This window comes from Xenopus laevis, chromosome 3L (assembly GCF_017654675.1).
Source record: "Xenopus laevis strain J_2021 chromosome 3L, Xenopus_laevis_v10.1, whole genome shotgun sequence".
In the NCBI taxonomy this organism is placed as follows: domain Eukaryota; kingdom Metazoa; phylum Chordata; class Amphibia; order Anura; family Pipidae; genus Xenopus; species Xenopus laevis.
Genome location: NC_054375.1, coordinates 48,919,121 through 48,937,183, shown reverse-complemented (window position 1 = coordinate 48,937,183; position 18,063 = coordinate 48,919,121). Strand labels below are relative to the sequence as shown.

The 18,063-nt window shown below is 41.4% G+C and overlaps 1 protein-coding gene across 1 annotated transcript in view; it reads right to left on the bottom strand.

Annotated features, from left to right (window-relative positions):
- The window catches only part of ubtd2.L (ubiquitin domain containing 2 L homeolog), a 63,231-nt gene extending 59,943 nt beyond the window's left edge, over positions 1–3,288 (bottom strand). Inside the window, exon 1 of the mRNA XM_018252159.2 lies at positions 3,098–3,288. Coding sequence (XP_018107648.1) covers positions 3,098–3,167 — 70 coding nt within the window. The 5' untranslated portion in view covers positions 3,168–3,288. The remainder of the gene's footprint in view (positions 1–3,097) is intronic.
- Positions 3,289–18,063: the final 14,775 nt, after the last annotated feature.

Sequence of the window (18,063 nt, the reverse complement as noted above, 5' to 3'; positions counted from 1 at the left end):
AGGCAGGATCATTCAATTTAAAACTTAAATTATTGGAAAACGTTAAAACATAAAAGATGGGAAGCAACTGAAAAAAAAATCTTTTTTTGGGGGGGAAAATCTGATAACAACTGAACTGAAAAAGTGTTTGGAAGGTAAACAACCTCTTTAAAGCTGGAGAATAGTATGAGACAGGAAAATACTGCTTTCAGGAGCGGTTACATTTACAGAATATATTTTTAATACATGTATACTGGATTGTTGCTTGGAATTACTTTTATGAGACAAAATGTAATTGTTGGGCATACATTTACAAAATCTACAGTGCTGCAGCTGCTCTTCAACCAGCAATAGTCAGATGACATTAAATGTTGTATTTGAGCAACAGCTGGAAACCCACAGGTTGGAAATCCCCTCTTTAAAGCATAATGCATGGGTGCCTTACTTTTTTTTTTTTAAGCAGTCAGACAATTTACAGAGTTTAATTGAATATACAACGAGTATATTTAAAGCAATTTATCAGGCATGCAATGGGCCACATTCTGCAGCCTATGATTAAGTGTCTTAGGGACACAAAACGTGTAAGGCTTGAGATGATTGTTTAAATAAAGATTTTTTTTTTTACTTATTAAACCAACATTTTTTGGTCTGATCTATATGCGGCTTCCTAGAGTGCCCTAAACCTCTCTTACGTTGTATAAGGATTGTCTGCTCCCCTGAGCGGAGGGCCTGGGGCAGGAGCACCTGGGTCACTATTCTACTTTTGTGAGTTATTTTACTATAAGTGGCTGTTCTTATGCTTTTATATATATATGTATGGGCCACATTCAGCCATGGAGCAGTTCTCTGAAGCTGGTGGGATGAAATGCATTGAAGGACCAGTCCAAGTCTAACAAAGAACATTAGTTCACAAAAACATATGCCAGCTATTGTATTTCCCCATCTGCCCTTAACAATCCTGGACAGTTGGTGGCACGTATGCTTGCTGGAGTAATTAAAGTGACAAATCAAGCTTGTGCCATTGAAGGGTGGGAGTGAAATGCATCAAAAGCAGAGCATGTGGGTGCCAGACTAGCAGATGTAGGAGGCTGCACTGGGCCGGTGGTGCATAGATCAGCAGGAGACTGACACAGCTGTCAGACACAGGAGATGTCTATTTACCAAGTTCAAGGAATATCTGCCTTACAGCGGGTCAGCTTCTCTATGTGCTACGCTTTCACATCTGTGTCAGAATGAATTAAAGCCTTTATCAAAGTGAAAGTGGATCCAAAAGCCAGCAAGGACAGAGTACAAGGTTAAAAAATGGAGAATACTGACAGCTACATTTATTATATAACTCTCATGGCAACGTTCAGCCAATCTGCCAGCTGACAAGCCCAGAGCAATATACAGTCTAGAAATAAATCCTGTCAAATGAAAACACGGCCACGCATCCGGGCGCTACTTCCCCCAAGTAATACAGGCATTAGAAATAGCCGTGCAACCTTTATATCGCTAAATGTACCCTTGGCAAGCTTATTTTACTGCTGGAGTTTTAAAAGCCACAGTTGGGCGGCAGCAGGACACAGGCGGTTTAAGGTTAGTTTTATTCTTCTTCCGACAGTGATGTTTGACAATAACTGTCCTATTGATCTCAGCAGGCCCTCGTAGAGTCAAGTTACCCAGCTGGACAATCTGAATTTCATTAGTAGCGTACACAGAGCTAGCTTTCCTTTGGGCGAGGGGGTATCTAACGTGGCGGCCTTGTGACTTTCACTAGAACACCCAGCATCCCTTCACAATCATGAAGAGTTGTACTTCAAACAACTGGAGGGCTGAAGCCATAAAATGCAGAATATTGTGCCAGCATGCTTTCTTCCTATACATAATGCACAGAAGGAAGGACTAACTAATCTATTAACTGCAACCACTTCTCTTTCAAACGTAGGCAATGTCAAGATATATTTTGTTGTGCCGATATTAGACCCAAAACGACAATATTATTTGTAAAAAGCATTATCGGTCTGACCTTTTTTGGCAATCCCACAATGTAGCATAAGTCAGCCGTGCTTCTTTCACATCAGTTGGCTTCTGCTACATTGCTTCATAAGTCAGATTCAGCGTTGGACTGGGACACCAGGGGCCCACCTAAAACCCTTAGACCAGGGGCCCACCAAAAAATCTTAGACCAGGGGCACTGTCAGTACTATTATTCTTCCTCTCCTCACTCAAACTCTATTCTAATAGTCTCTTTTCATATTATAATCGATTATTCCATCTATTTAGCCTCTTTTTCTCAGAGAAATAGGGAATGACCAAGAAATAGGCCAAATGTTTAGCAGCACAAGGGCCCACTGACACCTGGGCTCACCGGGTCTTTTCCTGGTATCCCGGTGGGCCAGTCAGACTCTGGTCAGATTGCCCCAGGGCAGAGAACAGAAGGAGACAGACTGATAACGCCCTAAAAGTAATAGTTGTGAATAACTTTAAAAAGTTGCAATGAACGTAGAAACCGGAGAGTTGCTCAGAATGACAATTTCTTTCATTAGGGGGAAAAAAATATATATATTTTTGGGTATACGTCACATTTAAATGAATAAAAGGCCTGTGAGTGGTATGTAGCATATCAAACAGATAGCATATCTAAAAGGCAAGTTTATTACACTTATATGGGATTTTTTTTTTGTGCACCCACTGAATTCTATCTCCCAGAATAATTCAATAATAATGAAACCTGCATATTGTGTCACATAGTTCCCATACACAAGTAGCTGATCACTAGTAGCAATAGTTGAAGGGGATGTTATTAGAAACAAGCTGGGACAAAATGAAGAAAAGCTGACAGCAAGTCAGGTCCTTTCATGTGGGTTACTGTGTGCACTTACCAACCCATAAGGGGTAGCTGGCATCCCAAGCTGAGCCAGTAAGGGCCCTTCGGGAATGGTGGGTGCTACCACCTTGCCCATCAGTAGGGGGGTTAAGCGGAAAAGCAGATTGGTAGTGCCCCCCGCAGGGGGTGATTCTGTGTATCGGGCCAATATGAGACAAAAGAGCAGCGGATCTCTCCCTATCTCCCCTCCTCCTCCTCCCCCACTCTCCCTTCCAATCAACCTCCCCCATCTCTTCTTTTTTCACCCACCTCCGGTCCCGTCTGAGTTCTCGTTCAGGCTTCCCGAGGAGTCGTGGTGAGTGCCCACACACCCTCCCATGGGTGCCGCCGACGGGGGCAGCCTCTGCAGTTACCGCTCTCTCGCCTTCAAAGAGGCAGGCGGGCGCGCTCACGCAGCGCAGTCCCGAAAGCGGGCACGGGCGGCAAAGGAGAATAATTGCTCGTGTCCGCGCATGTGACGTCACGCATTCGCCTCCCAGTAGATGCCACAGTCCCCGCCCCGTTTACTGTGACGTTGCGGTGCGATTGAGTTTCTGTTCAGTGGATGGTGTGGCGTTTTACTGGAAGTGTTCTGTCATTCATGAGTAAAGTAGGGGCAGTGCGTGGATTTCCTGAACTGAAGGGATACTGTCATGGGAAAATATGTTCTTTTCAAAACACATCAGTAAATAGAGCTGCTCCAGCAGATAGACTACTGCACTGAAATCCATTTCTCAAAAGAGCAAACAGATTTTTTTTTATACTTAGTTTTGGCATAGGGCTAGACATATTGTCAGTTTCCCAGCTGCCCCCAGCCATGTTACTTGTGCTCTGATAAACTTCAGTCACTTACTGTTGTACTGCAAGTTGGAGTGATATCTAGGGTTGCCACCTTTTCTGGAAAAAAATACTGGCCTTCCTATATCCTTATTGGCATCAAGCATCATTTTTACCGGCCAGGTGGAACCCTCTCCCTTCCTCCCCCCCAGCAGCCTAACAATAGAACAATGGGAAGGTAACCACATAGCAGCTCCCTATCACAAGATAACAGCTCCCTTGTAGATCCAAGAACAGCACTCAATAGTAAAATCCAGGTCCCACTGCGACACATTCAGTTACATTCAGTTGGAGAAACAACAGCCTGCCAGAAAGCAGTTCCCTTCTTGTGCTGGCTCTTTCTGAAAGCACATGACCAGGTAAAATGACCTGAGATGGCTGCCTACAGACAACTAATACAACTAAAAAAATACATTTGCTGGTCAGAAATTACATTTTATATTGAGTGACTTATTTGCAGTGTAAACAGTGTAATTTAGAAATAAAAAATACATCATAAAAATCATGACAGAATCCCTTTAACGTATTATGGTCACCACATCGATGAAATAAAGTTTACATACACTGAGCACAATGGCTACTGAATACCGAATAAAGTACAGGTATGGGACCTGTTATCCATAATGCTCAGGGCCTGGGGTTTTCTGGATAACAGATCTTTCCATAATTTGGATCTTCATACCTTAAGTCTACTAGAAAATCATGTTAACATTAAATACACAAGGGATTTAGAAAAAGAACATTACTCATACATACCCAATAGTTTAGTTTGCTTCCAAAGGATTAATTATATCATAGTTGGGATCAAGAACAGGGTACCGTTTTAATACTACAGGGAAAGAACTTTCTGAATACCTGTATATAACATGATGCAGTGAGAGGCAGTTGGTTCTAGTACCTCAAACACATAACAGGGTGAGAGACATTCGTTTCCACTTATTCCTAATACTGAATCCGGTAAAAAAAAAGACAGTTGTTTCAGCAGCAAGTAATAGTAATTAATTATTATTATAAACATTAACGTACTTTTAGAGATCAAGTATATGCCATGGCACTGTACAATAAATGGGTTTATACAACAGCATATAGAATTACTTACATAGTGACTTGACCAGTAACCAATACAAAAGGTGAAGAGCTTACAATCTGAAAATAAAAGGTGTTGCTGAGGTGAGCAAGGTGATTTTAGCTGTGTGTTTTTGAGGTCAGCACAAAATGTGGTGTGCACAAAGAATTTTGTTTGAAAACACAAACTTTTGCATTTATTTTGACCCTGAGCACAAGGGGGTAAATTTATCAAAGAGTGAAGTTCCGCCACAAGAGTGAAATTCCGCAGCTCACAATTCATTTCTATGGGATTTTGAAAGGCATATTTGTCAATAGGTGAAAGTGAAAGTTCACCCTTTGATAAATACGCCTTTAAAAATCCCATAGAAATGAATGGAAAGAGGCGGAATTTCACTCTAGTGGCGGAACTTCACTATTAACTTCACTCTTTGATAAATATACCCCATAGGTTTTAAAAATGCACATCCAAGTTTAAAATGCATGCCCAAAAGATGTTTTTGCGCACATAAGGGTGGTAGCACATGGGGAGATTCAGTCGCCTGTGATAAATCTTTGATACTGCGGACGTCTAATCTCCCCGATATGCCTTCCCACAGGCAAGAATGTGAATTGCCGGCAAGATGGCATAAGTTTCGCCTCTATTTTCCGAAGTCGTCTAAAGTTGCCTCACAAGGAAACTTCGGGCGTCTTTGGGAAACCGAAGTGATACATCCGGCGATTCACATTCTTGCCAGTGGAAAGGCATTTCGGGGAGATTAGTCGTCCACAGTAGCAAATATTTATCGAAGGTGACTAAGTCTCTTTGTGTGCCACCACCCTAATTTAGAAGGAACTAGAGGGAAGATTGATTACTCACATATAATGGTATATAGGGACAGTTGAAATCCTTTGTTGGCTTTGTGCTGATACCTGCCCCTTCTGTTCCTCCTTTCTCCACGTGCATGTCTAGCATGCATTCCTTCTATATCCCAGTAGGGCTCATTTACAATCTTATTTATAAAAGCACAAAAATGCACTCCAGATTTAGGACAGTGCAACACGGAGCTCATTCTCGGCCTGAATATAAACGCAGACCAAGAATCAACCGATCTGCTGGCCTTTGTCTGCTCCTGTCTCTGCACTCGCAGGCACACAGCCAATTTAAACGCGGAATGCCGTTTTACTCAGACGCAGTGCCTGTGGGTGCAGAGACAAGCAGCGTGCAGAGGCCAGTTCAAAGGCTGATTTTTAGCCAGCATTTATAAGCAGCCCTGTGTGGCAATTTAAAGGAACAGTTCAGTGTAAAAATTAAAACTGGATAATCAGATAAGCTGTGCAAAATAAAAAAACAGTTATGACCCATGTGGCCCCCCTCAAGTCACTGATTAGTTGCTGCCTGGTAACCAATCATGAGAACCATGAAAGCTGTTAGACATTCAGTCACTCCAGCATTTATACATTACATTTTTGGCTAACTAACTATCTATTTACCCAGTTTTATTTTTATACTGAACAATTCCTTTAACACTAAAAGCACTGAGGAACCTCTGTTGTTTGGTATAATGAGATATTTTAGTATTTGTAATTCTATGCTTGCAATTATTACTTTGTAAATGACAACCTTTATATCGGGGCTTGAAGTTTTGCTGAAGCTTGGCCAGGGCCAGATTTCAGCGGCGGGCGCCCCTAGGCCGTGCGGTCCTAGCACTGGGCCGCTCAGTTCTAGCACCTGCCACTCGAATCGCTCTAGCGAGAGCAGGCTTGCCTGAACACTGCTGAGCTGTGCGTCCACAGTGCTCCTCAGCAAGCGGCTGGGTGGCATGCCGCCCCTACCAACTTGCAGCCCTGGGCCTGGGCCTTTGTGGCCTCGCCACACATCCGGGCCTGAGCTTGGAAGCCTTGACTGACATCACATGCTGCTCCTCCTCCTTTCAGATCTGAATCATGCATACTAAAGGCTGCCCTTATAATGAGCTTTGCCTCCAGTTTTAGAGCCAATTGCAAATAACCTTCACAATATAAGTTTCCCATGTGTCTGCCACCAATGCTCCCAACCAGGTCTCGGCTGGGATTCAAAATAGGCCCTTGCATTTCAAGTACACAGAGGCCCAATACAGAAGCAATACAGGGCTCTATAGAAACATTTGCCTGTTGCTGTTCCCTGACTTGTATGTTTAAAGGACCTGCAAGCTAGTAGGTATCTAAGGGTATGCCCACGAACAGTTCCCCCTGAATACAGCACTGCCAAAGACAGGAAGCTCTGTTTCCAAGGTTGAGGTGCAAGTCATGCATACAGGTGTAGGGTAGGGTGTAAAGTTAAAAAAACATGGCTGACAATATGTTTGTGAAGATTCTCATTCATCTAGATCATGTTATAGCTGTAGAAATAAGTCAAAACAACTGTACTTGCTGTGTTTTTTCCTTTGAAGATGTTTCACCAGCATGGGGGGGGGGAGACATCTACGGACTGCCACATACAATGCTGTTTTGACACCTCTCCCTCAAAGCTCCAATGATGCTAATACAAGCAACACCTAACTTCATGACATCCTTGCAGATTATGATAAACAGATTATGCTGATTGGAGCAACATTCCAGAGGATGTATTCCCGAAAAAAGATCTCATTTACAAGTTATTTTGAATTGAGAAAGCCAGTTAGGTGAAATGTCTTCAAGGGAAAAAACACAGCAAGTCCAGTTGATTTGACTTATTTCTACAGATATGGCTGCCAATAAAAGATGCCAAATTGGCAGCAAAACCTTCCAATTGAAGCATATGTGCTAATAAATCCAGGAAAAAAAATCTGCCATCAAGTGTGTGAATGACCACAGAATAAGGCAGAGTACAAGGAATACAATGCTTCTATAAAGTTTCCAACTTACTAACACTACAAAAAGGTTTAAAAGGAAACAGACTTTGAGTAAAAAGAAACATAAGCTAGAAGCCCTAACCACGAGGACAGCTTTTCAGTAGGCCAGGGAGTATGAAGCTTAAAGGCAGCAGAGGAAGTAAGAGCAAGAGGCTAAACATATGGCAAATGAATGTCCGTCCTATGAGAACAGTCCTTCACAAATTGTGTTTACACAGCTAAGTGTCAATGTTATAAAAGGCCCACCAGATATTATAAAACCCGAGGCAAGTCCTAAGAAGTTAGTTCATTCTTCAGATACTTGAAAAAAGTCCTTGCCGAAAGGCAGCAACAAGAGTGTCATTGTTTTACCCTATCACAGCTGCCAAGTTGCAAAACTCTATGGCTATATTTATAAAGCAAGACTCCTGACAAATGCATAGAGGAGCATCAAAAACCTTGTTAGAGATGGAGAAGGAGGAAATAGAATTATCCACTAGAAGATCTCCTTTTCCCAATACAGGAAAGGTTCAGGCAAAATCTTCATCAGTAAATGATAATGTACACCATCAAAGAACTCACCAAGTGGAAGGACTGCAATTGAAACTGTATTGAACATTGGCTCAGAAAACTATCACAGGCTTGTGGGTCCAGGCCAAAATGATAGGTGTAGGAATGTGACGTCCTCTCAACACAAGAACCAGATCCAAGTGCTGGACGAAGCCACCTTAACTTCATTCAGCCACATGGGCATGTGTTGTAGGATTTGAGTTATGACAACTTGTGCCTCCTGGTTCTACTAGTAGTAGTTCTTGACGAGAATACACACAAAAGGTCAAGATAGGTGTCAAGAGACAGGCAGGGGTCAAGCAGATCTGAACAGCATGCTATTCACACACAGGAAGGACTTAATCTGGTCCTGTATCACAGAAGCCAATTTGTGCATTGAATTATATTAAAATGGTGTAAATGGGACCTTGGGTGCCATAATTTGAGTGTTAGCACTATGAAGTGAAATGCCAGACTAAATGTATTCCATTGGTATTTCAAATTTCAGCACTATTCTGCATATGCCCACAACTCCTTCCCTCTATTCTACTTCCCTATAAATGTTCCTCTCACCAATTTATCTTACCCAGTGCCACCTTCCCCAATCTCTAATTACCCTCATCTCTCATTGCCTTGTCTCAAATATACCTCTCCTCCATTTCTCTTCTATAAAAATGGCTGGTGTCCCCCAGTCCCACCTTCCCCAATTTCTACTGACCCTCATCTCAGCTTGCCTTGTCTCAAATACACCTCTCCTCCATTCCTCTTCTCTACAAATGCTGCTGTCCTCAATTCTAGCTTCAATTGTTGCACTCTCCAATCAGTGTCAGACTGGAGTACCTTGGATTCACCAGAGAACCTCACCTGAGGGTTCAAACACATAAACACACCTGCTGCATTGACTGCCGCCACCAACCCTCACCACTAAAAAAATCACTTTAATGTCATAGCTGCATTCAATATCATTAGGATGACATTTGTTTTTCAAAAGAGAGGATTTTTATGGTTTACCTGGCAGGATTACATTTTCTGATATATGGAACAGAAACAAATAAAGAATCAGGGTTTAAAATTAGTCACAGCTTTATTAAAACCACCATAACAGCACCCCCTGCTGGTCAGTTCTTGTGACTGTACAGTCAGAGGAAGCAGAGGTGTTCTTATGATGCTGTGCTTAGAAAATAGATCAGAAGACCTTTCCCATCTCCTTCCTGAGCAGATCAACATCAGAGCACTTCTCTGTTTTCTCTCTGACTGTGCAGTCAGAGAAACTGAACAACAGGTGTTGTTGTTACAAAAGTCATTATATTGGCAGCAGTTAATAAAAGCTTGAATAGCCATGTAACTGAAAAAATAAATAGATACACACTTAGGGGCAGATTTACATATGGTCGAATATCAAGGGTTAATTAACCCTCGATATTCGACTGCTGAATGTAAATCCTTCGACTTCGAATCAATTAAATCCTTCAAATTGTTCGATTAGAAGGATTTTAATCCATCGATCGAATTATTTTTCTTCGACCAAAAAATTGTTAGAAAGCATATGGGGACCTTCCCCATAGGCTAACATTGCACCTCAGTAGGTTTTAGGTGGCGAAGTAGGGGGTCGAAGTTTTTTTAAAGAGACAGTACTTTGACTATTGACTGGTCGAATATTCGAATGATTTTTAGTTCGAAACATTCGATTCGAAGTCTAAGTCATAGTCGAAGGTCGAAGTAGCCAAAAAAACATTCGAAATTCGAAGTTTTTTTTATTCTATTCCTTCACTCGAGCAAAGTAAATGTGCCCCTTAATGTAAATTAATGTAAATTGCAAAAGTGCTTAGAAAAGCAACATAATTAATTTTACATACATTTTTAAAGTTTGTAACTTCAGGAGGGGGCCCCGGGGACTGCCGGAAAGGAGGCCCTGTGACAGCAGCCCCTGGCCACCCAGTCCGACCCTGGGTTTTTTAAATATTTTGCTTTTTACTCATCAGCTCTTCAGTTTGCAATTTCAGCAATGTGGTTGCTAGGGTCCAAATTACCCTAGCAACCATGCACCAATTTGAATAAGAGATTGGACTATGCATAGGAGAGGCCTGAATATAAAGATGAGTAATAAAAAGTAGCAATAACTATACATTTGTAGCCTTACAGAGCATTTGTTTTTTTAGATAGAATCAGTGACCCCCATTTGAAAGCTGGAAAGAATCAGAAGAAGAAGGTAAATAATTAAAAAACTATAAGAAGGAAATGAAGGCCAATTGATAAGTTGCTAAGAATTGACCATTCTATAACACACATAGTTAGCGTAGAGGTGAACCACCCTTTAATAGCATGCTACCATGTTAAACAATTAATTGCTACATAACACATTTTTCAACTAAAATTAAAAAAAAAAAGTCGTAGAATAAAGGTTAAATGGGCCACAGTGGAAGCTAAGCACAACTGACTCTTTGCTGTCCTTGCTGAAGTCATATAGGAATAGTGCATGAATGAAATGCGTTGCTTGTGTCTGGATTGTCAGTTCTCTCTGGTGGAGGACACAGCTGTGAGCATGTGCACTCTTGCTGCAGTGAATGCCTTTCCCCCTAGTGAGTCATCTGTAAGTGGGAGAGGAGCTGACAGTTATCAGTGAGAGCTGTACTACAGCACCCACCTCTGCAGATACCAGGCGTGCGTATACAAAAGCTAAACCCTAGTAACACCCCATCAAATTCATCAGCGTCGCAACATTCTAACAAGACCTTGTGATGGGAAACAGCTGAGACGTCAAAAAGCACAGATTTAAAACGCTGTACAGCTTGACATGGATTCCATGAAGTACTTAGTGTATATACAAATCATCTAATTACTTCTTAGATTCCGAGGCAATAATGGCAGTGTCCTTATTGCTTACAGTGCACTTTTTTTCAGTTCAGTTGGTTTCAGATAGTTCACCAGAAATAACGACTTTTCCCAGTTACGTTCTATTTTCTGTGTGCCCGTTCTAATATTGAAGTGTAAATCTAATTTTTCACCTTTCTAAAGCAACTTTGGGAGAGGGGTCGCCAACGCTCTAAACTGTTCTAAATTGATACATTTGATTGATACATTTCTTATGTTTGTCCCTGCTGAGCAGAATCTTGAGCTTCATAAGCGTGCTGGCACATGGGGAGATTAGTCGCCAAGCGACAAATCTTCAGTACTGCGGGCGACTAATCTCCTCGAAATGACGTCCCGCCGGAAAGAATGCGGATCGTGGCGGGATGGCATGTGTGTCACTTCTTTTCCGAAGCTTTATTGTGAGGCAACTTTGGGCGACCTCGGAAAAACCGAAGCAATACGTATACCATCTCGCTGGCGATTCGCATTCTTATCTACGGGAAGGCATTTTGAGGAGATTAGTCACCCACAGTAGCGAAGATTCGTCTATTGGTGACTAATCTACCCATTTGCCACCACCCTTACAGGCAGCTGTTAGAATTGATACAATAGTTGCTAATACTCCAGAGATGCTGCTGAGAAATGTATCAACTAAATGTTGCAAAATTGTAACAGTTCCGAATCCGCACTTTTGATTTTGGTAAAAAATAAAGAATGGAAAGTAATTGAAAAAAGTCTTTATTTCTGGAGAACAATCTGAAAACAACTGAACTGAAAAAGTGAAAAGGTGCACGCAGCCCTAACACCTGTGAAAACCATTGTAAAGGGGTTGTTCACTTTTAAGTTAATTTTTAGTATGTGATAGAATAGCTAATTCTTAGCAACTTTTCGTTTGGCCTTCAGTTATTCTGTTTTATAGTTTTTGGAATTATTTGCCTTCTTCTTCTGACTCTTTCCAGCTTTTCAAATGGAAGCCACTGACCCCATCTGAACGCAAATGCTCCGCAAGGCTACACATTTATTGTTATTGCTACTTTTTATTACTCATCTTTCTTTTCAGACCTCTCCTATTCACATTCTAGGCTCTTATTCAAATCCATGCATGGTTGCTAGAAATTTCAAACTGGAGAGCTGCTTAATAATAAGTTAATTAACTCAAAAACCACACATAATAAAAACCAATTGCAAATTGTCAGAATAACCCTCTCTACATCATGCTAAAAGTTAATTTAAAGGCGAACAACCCCCTTTAACTCCCACACATCAGCATTATCTCCCCCACAGTCCAGAACCCTGGCCTGTTCTTTTTCAGGGGGTCCAAAGCAAGGTGGGTCCATCCTTCTGTGTTATATATTTCTAAAATCCCAAAAAGATATGGGTGGCATAGGTGTTTTTCTAAATTTTCTTGGAACTATAAATCAACTATGAAAATAACATACTATATTCATTTATTGTAAAGTTTGTTATGAGGGAGGGCTGAACAAATGTCACCCCCATACTGAAATGAACCTGAACTGAATGTTTATAGAAACACAGGCAAAGAATAAAGAGATACAGCATACCTATGCACTTTGTTACTCACTTACAGTCACTATTGTATAGGGCAGGGATCCCCAAACTTTTGAACCTGTGAGCAATATTCAGAAGTAAAAGGAGTTGGGGAGCAACGCTAGCATGAAAAATGTTCTTGGGGTGCCAAATAAGTGCTGTGATTGGCCATTTGGTAGCCCCTATGTGGATTGTCAACCTACATTGAGGCTCTGTTTGGCAGTGCACCTGGTTTTTATACAACCAAAACTTGCCTCCAAGTCTGGAATTCAAATATAAGCTCCTGCTTTGAGGCCACTGGGAGCAACATCCAAGGGGTTGGAGAGCAACATGTTGCTCACGAGCTACTGGTTGGGGAGCACTGGTATAGGGGCTTTAGTGCTGGTCACACACATACAGATCCAGCTGTTTGGCCAGAATTGTTAGTGAAAACAGTAATATTTGGTCAGTAGGATAAACCAGCAGGGGTACCCAGCCAGTTCCAATACAGGCCAGTGCAGACATAGTCAAAAAATTGATCCTGACCTAACTACAATATGGGGTCACTTTAAATGGGTATATAAGACTAATGAGGCCAGAAAATGGCAAATTTGAACCAAATCGAACAAAACCTGGCCATCCTTATCCTATTGCAACTTTGCAGTAAAGTCTGAAACAATATTCACATTAAGACAATGGTTTCAGAGTTTTTCAGTTCAAGACCCCCCTGAGGTCCAACATTTGGTCAGTGCCCCCCCATACTTTAGAACAAAGCTACCGGTAAGTATAAAAACATAGCCATTCACCATTAGTTCTAATATTCCGGGGAGGCAATAAGTGTTCTCTGCAAATCTCCCTCTAATTGACGTAAGTTGTGTGCTCATGCACATGCACACCATCACACAAATATTTGTATACACACACACACTTTCCTGTTGGCTCAAACTCACCTGTTGCTCTCAGGACAAAGTTTATAAAAGCTGATTGTAAAAAATAATTTGTGTGCATCGTTTACAAATTTTTTTTTAAAATTATAGACAGGCTCATAATTACCATTTGACTGTGAGTCTACATTTGTTCTGTAACTTACATGTTATTGAAACTATTGAAGAGAAAGCCAATACAAGGAATGGTAACAAGTAAGAGAAAATGAAAATCAATAACACTTTGGCAGGGAAAGGAGGGTGGAAATAAATGTGTATGCACTTCTGATCTGTCAGTAATTTCCATGGAGACAATAGAGTAAGTTAAGAAATGGTGGGGCAGGGTGCAAATAACAAAACACAGATGCAAGCTGCAAGGTTTGCACACTGTCCCCTCCATTAAGTGCCCACAGGACCGGCACTTTCCTGATGAATGCAGAGCAACCTCAATAATGTATGGGTATCATCATTCAGTTGATATTATTTGAAACAATATTTGGGGCTATTTGAGAATAGCTTTTGTGAGTATCCAACTGTATGGGGGATAATACAAGTGATGTGCAGGCTGGAACAATACCCGTAGGTCAGACAAGCCAGACAGACTTCCATGCACATTTTGCTGGTAGCGGGACCTTACTCTGCCGTTTTTTGGCTCAGACAGCTTCCATTTATAGGCGCACGCCTGCCCTGCCCCCTTTCATGATATCACAGATGGCCGGGTCAGGCCGGATCTATAAATGGAGGGTTCGGTCGGTAGGTTGAATTTTTGTCGACCCGCACATTACTATATGATACAATCCTAAATGCACCTGTGCTTGGGTTGTTGTTAAACTATACCAGGGATCCCCAACCTTTTGAACCTGCGAGTAACATTCAAATGTAAAAGGAGTTGGGGAGCAACACTAGCATAAAAATGTTCTTGGGGTGCCATATAAGTGCTGTGATTAGCCATTTGATAGCCCCTATATGGCTCTGTTTGGCAGTGTACCTGGCTTTTATGAAACCAAAACTTGCCTCCAAGCCTGGAATTCAAAAATAAGCATCTGCTTTTTGAGGCCACTGGGAGCAACATCCAAGGGGTTGGAGAACAACATGTTGCTCACAAGCTACTGGTTGGGGATAACTGAACTATACACACAGTGCTTACATTGGGTGTTAGTTTGTACTACACACAATCACACAATCGTTCCATCTCATCGAACCTTTACCTTACAGAGTCGCACTGTTGAGCTACACAAGCTCCCTTTCCAATCTATGCATTTGAATGGTTTTTCTGCATCACTTTTGTTTATTCGCAGGACCACCATCAGAAATCGCAGGGCCCCCGTACAACAAAATTTCCTGGGCCCCCTGGGCTGCGCCCACCACAAGCCCCACCTACAGGTCCGCCCTCCTCACCACCCTAAACAAAAAAAATATTGGTGGCTAGGGTTCCCACATGTTAATAAAAAATAAAAAGATATTGGTGGTCAGGGCCCCCCATAAAAAAACATTTGTGGCCAGGGCCCCCCCATTAAAAAATATTGGTGGCTAGGACCCCACAGGAGAAAAAAACATTGGTGGCCAAAATTGGTGGCCAGGCCCCCCCCAATTATAAGAAAATTGGAGTCCAGGGCCCCTTAAACGTCCATGCCTTCCCGAAGTCAGCAGCTCTCAGAAAGATGGGGGGCCTGGCTAATCAAGTAAGTGTGGCGTGGCCGGAGCCCCCCTTACCCTCGGCCCCCTACAACTCTCCCCCCTGTCCCCCCCTGATGGCTGCCCTGTTTATTCGTATGAAGGGAAGTCACCATTTCGTTCCATATCAGAGCAATCAATTATAGTTCATCCGGTGATTCTAGTAGAAAAATGTAGAATGCTTGATGAGTATTACCATTCACCTGGCAGCACCCCTCTCACACTTGTGAGCACCCTACTAAACCACACGATATTTCCCTCAATATAATTTTTGTTCCCAAGTATTACTAACACAAGATTTGTGTTTACTTTAGTGTGACTGTAACTGTACTGCAGTGTAACACACACAACCCAGGATAGAAAAGGGATCCAATTATTCATTATACAGCCATTTTACAGATGTGTCCGATTAATCAGTAGCGTTAACAGCAGGCTTCATACCTTTTCAGCTTTACAACTAGAACAAAATATGTTGGGAAGTAACAACTTCCTTGCCCCTTTTACTCAGTTCTATAACTTACATTTCCCATCTCACTGCCCTACAAATCACATTGCTTTTACATTGTGCAGTTTATATGCTTTATTAAGCTTATTACTGATGAAGCTGCACAGTCCGAGATGAATGGTGAACTGCAAAGCAAAATTCATAATTCATTAACAGATGCTATGATATGATGGGAAAAGCATTCACAATCCATATTCCTTGGATCTGATTGCTGCTTGTGCTCAATGGAAACGTTTAGATGTAGTTTTAAAGGGGAAATCTTCATTGTTGTAAATGTTCCTCCTTTTCTGGTAAAGGCTTCATTATGTATGTTTTGTTGAAAAGTTAACTTTTTGTAATATATAACCACTTTCCAACTTTTATTTAAAACTTTACTTGTCTACTCTTATGCAATATATTACACATATTCTCCAGTTTTATTTCATATGTACCAAAACATCAGATTTATAAGTATATATTTGAAGCACAGTGATGTAGTGTTTAGCATTGATTCTGGCTTTAATTTCAATAATGTCACTAACTGTCAGAAGTTTGTATGTTCTTCCCGGTTTGGGTTTCCTCTCGGTCCTCCCACTCCAACAATGAAATAGACCCCAGTGTGTGCATGGTATGGATGTTAGATTGCAAACTCCACCAGGGTCGGACTGGCCCGGCGGGACACCAGGTATAAACCTGGTGGGCCCCGGGCCATCATGGGCCCTCGTCGGCCCAGTCCCCCTCCCCCGATCTGACAACAAACCAGCATTTGTCCACCATTTGTGCATGCACATGGGGGGCCCGGAGTTCACGCATGCGCTCAGGGGACCCAGAGTTCGCGCATGTTTGCGGGGGGGGCCCAGAGGTTTGAAACCCGGTGGGCCCTCAATGTCCAGTCCGACCCTGAGCTCCACTAGGGTAGGAACTGATTGTAATGGGAATGATGAATAAAGGATAAATCAACCTCTGATTAAATGTAAGATACGAAACTTGTAAGACGGTGTCCTTGTGTACCTAATAAACTACAAATTTCTTTACACGTCTGTCTGGAAGATTGCTCTTTGAGTGCCTGCTCTACTACTATACGGTTTGATCCACTCCCTTGGCTGAAGGGTGGAAAAAGGACAGGGCTAACTACATGACTTCCCTGGCCTGCCCCTTATTAATAAGTACTGCCGAAAGCTGACTGCCTTGTTTTCATATATTCAGAAAAGAACAGGTATATATTATTTTATATATATTTAGTTATAGTTTTTAACAATTCAGGGCATTCTTTTGGGTCAATATATCAGCATGAAAGCTCAATGTTATTGTGTTTAGTACAAATAATTTGTAAGAGAGCTTTCTATTTTTGAGGAGAGCTACAAAGCATTGCAACATGTAGGGGGTTATTTATCAAGCTCCGTATTTATCTCAACATGTTCTGCCAAAAATTACAGATTACATCCGCAAGGGTTTTTTCCGCTTATTTATTATTCGATTTTCCAGAAAATGTGGTTTGTGGAAAAAAATACGAATTTCACAATTTTTTGGGATTTTCCACCGAAAACTCCGATTTTGTATGAGTTTTTCCTGAAAACTCCGACATCGGGGTATTGCATGAAACACAGCGCACATCAAAAAATCATTGGGACTTCTCCTATTGACTGATATGCAACCTCGACAGGTCTGAGATGCCGGATTTTGTGATTCGGACTTTTCCATCTTCGTGGGTATAATGAATACAGAAAAATCAGATTTTATAGTAAAAAATTACTTATTTTTGCTTTCGGAGTTTAGTAAATAATGCCCGTAGTATAAGATGATTGAATACTGCCATCTTGTGATAAAAATGATGCAACATATTAATTTTGCAAATAAACCTGCTAATGGCATCTTGTGGTCATTTCCATGTACTACAATTCTCTAAATCCTACAGCTGCTGGAACTGTCAATAATCATGTGTTTTTAAGGGACATGGATAGGAAGTACTGACAGTATGTTTCTTATGAGGAGTTAAGTCAATGAGAAATATATTTTCCTGTTTTTAAGAATGATGTTTTTTTTACTAGGTAAAGTAACAAGAAAAAAATAGGCCTAAAATACAAACAAAGTTCATTAATCGCGTAAATTGTGAAATCTTCAACTGGTATAAAGAATCTTGATTGCATCCGCCCTTCACTGGTCCACTCTGCTGGACTCTCCAATACAAAACAAATCTCTGTAGGGAAGCGCAAAAATGTATACTATGGTGCAGTACCCTTAAATTTGTATATTAAATTGCCAAGTGCAACACACTGTGCTGTGTTAATTACGTAAAACTTGGCATGTGCTGTAGACCCTTCAGGTAAGTTAGACCAAGGATGGTAAAGCAGCCCACCTCTGAGTAGGCAATTTCACCAGATTTTTGTATCACCAGATACAAATTTAAGGGTACTGCACCATAGTATCCATTTTTGCGCTTCCCTACAGAGATTTGTTAAGAAAAAAATAGGGGATCATTTACTAAGTGCAGGGCAG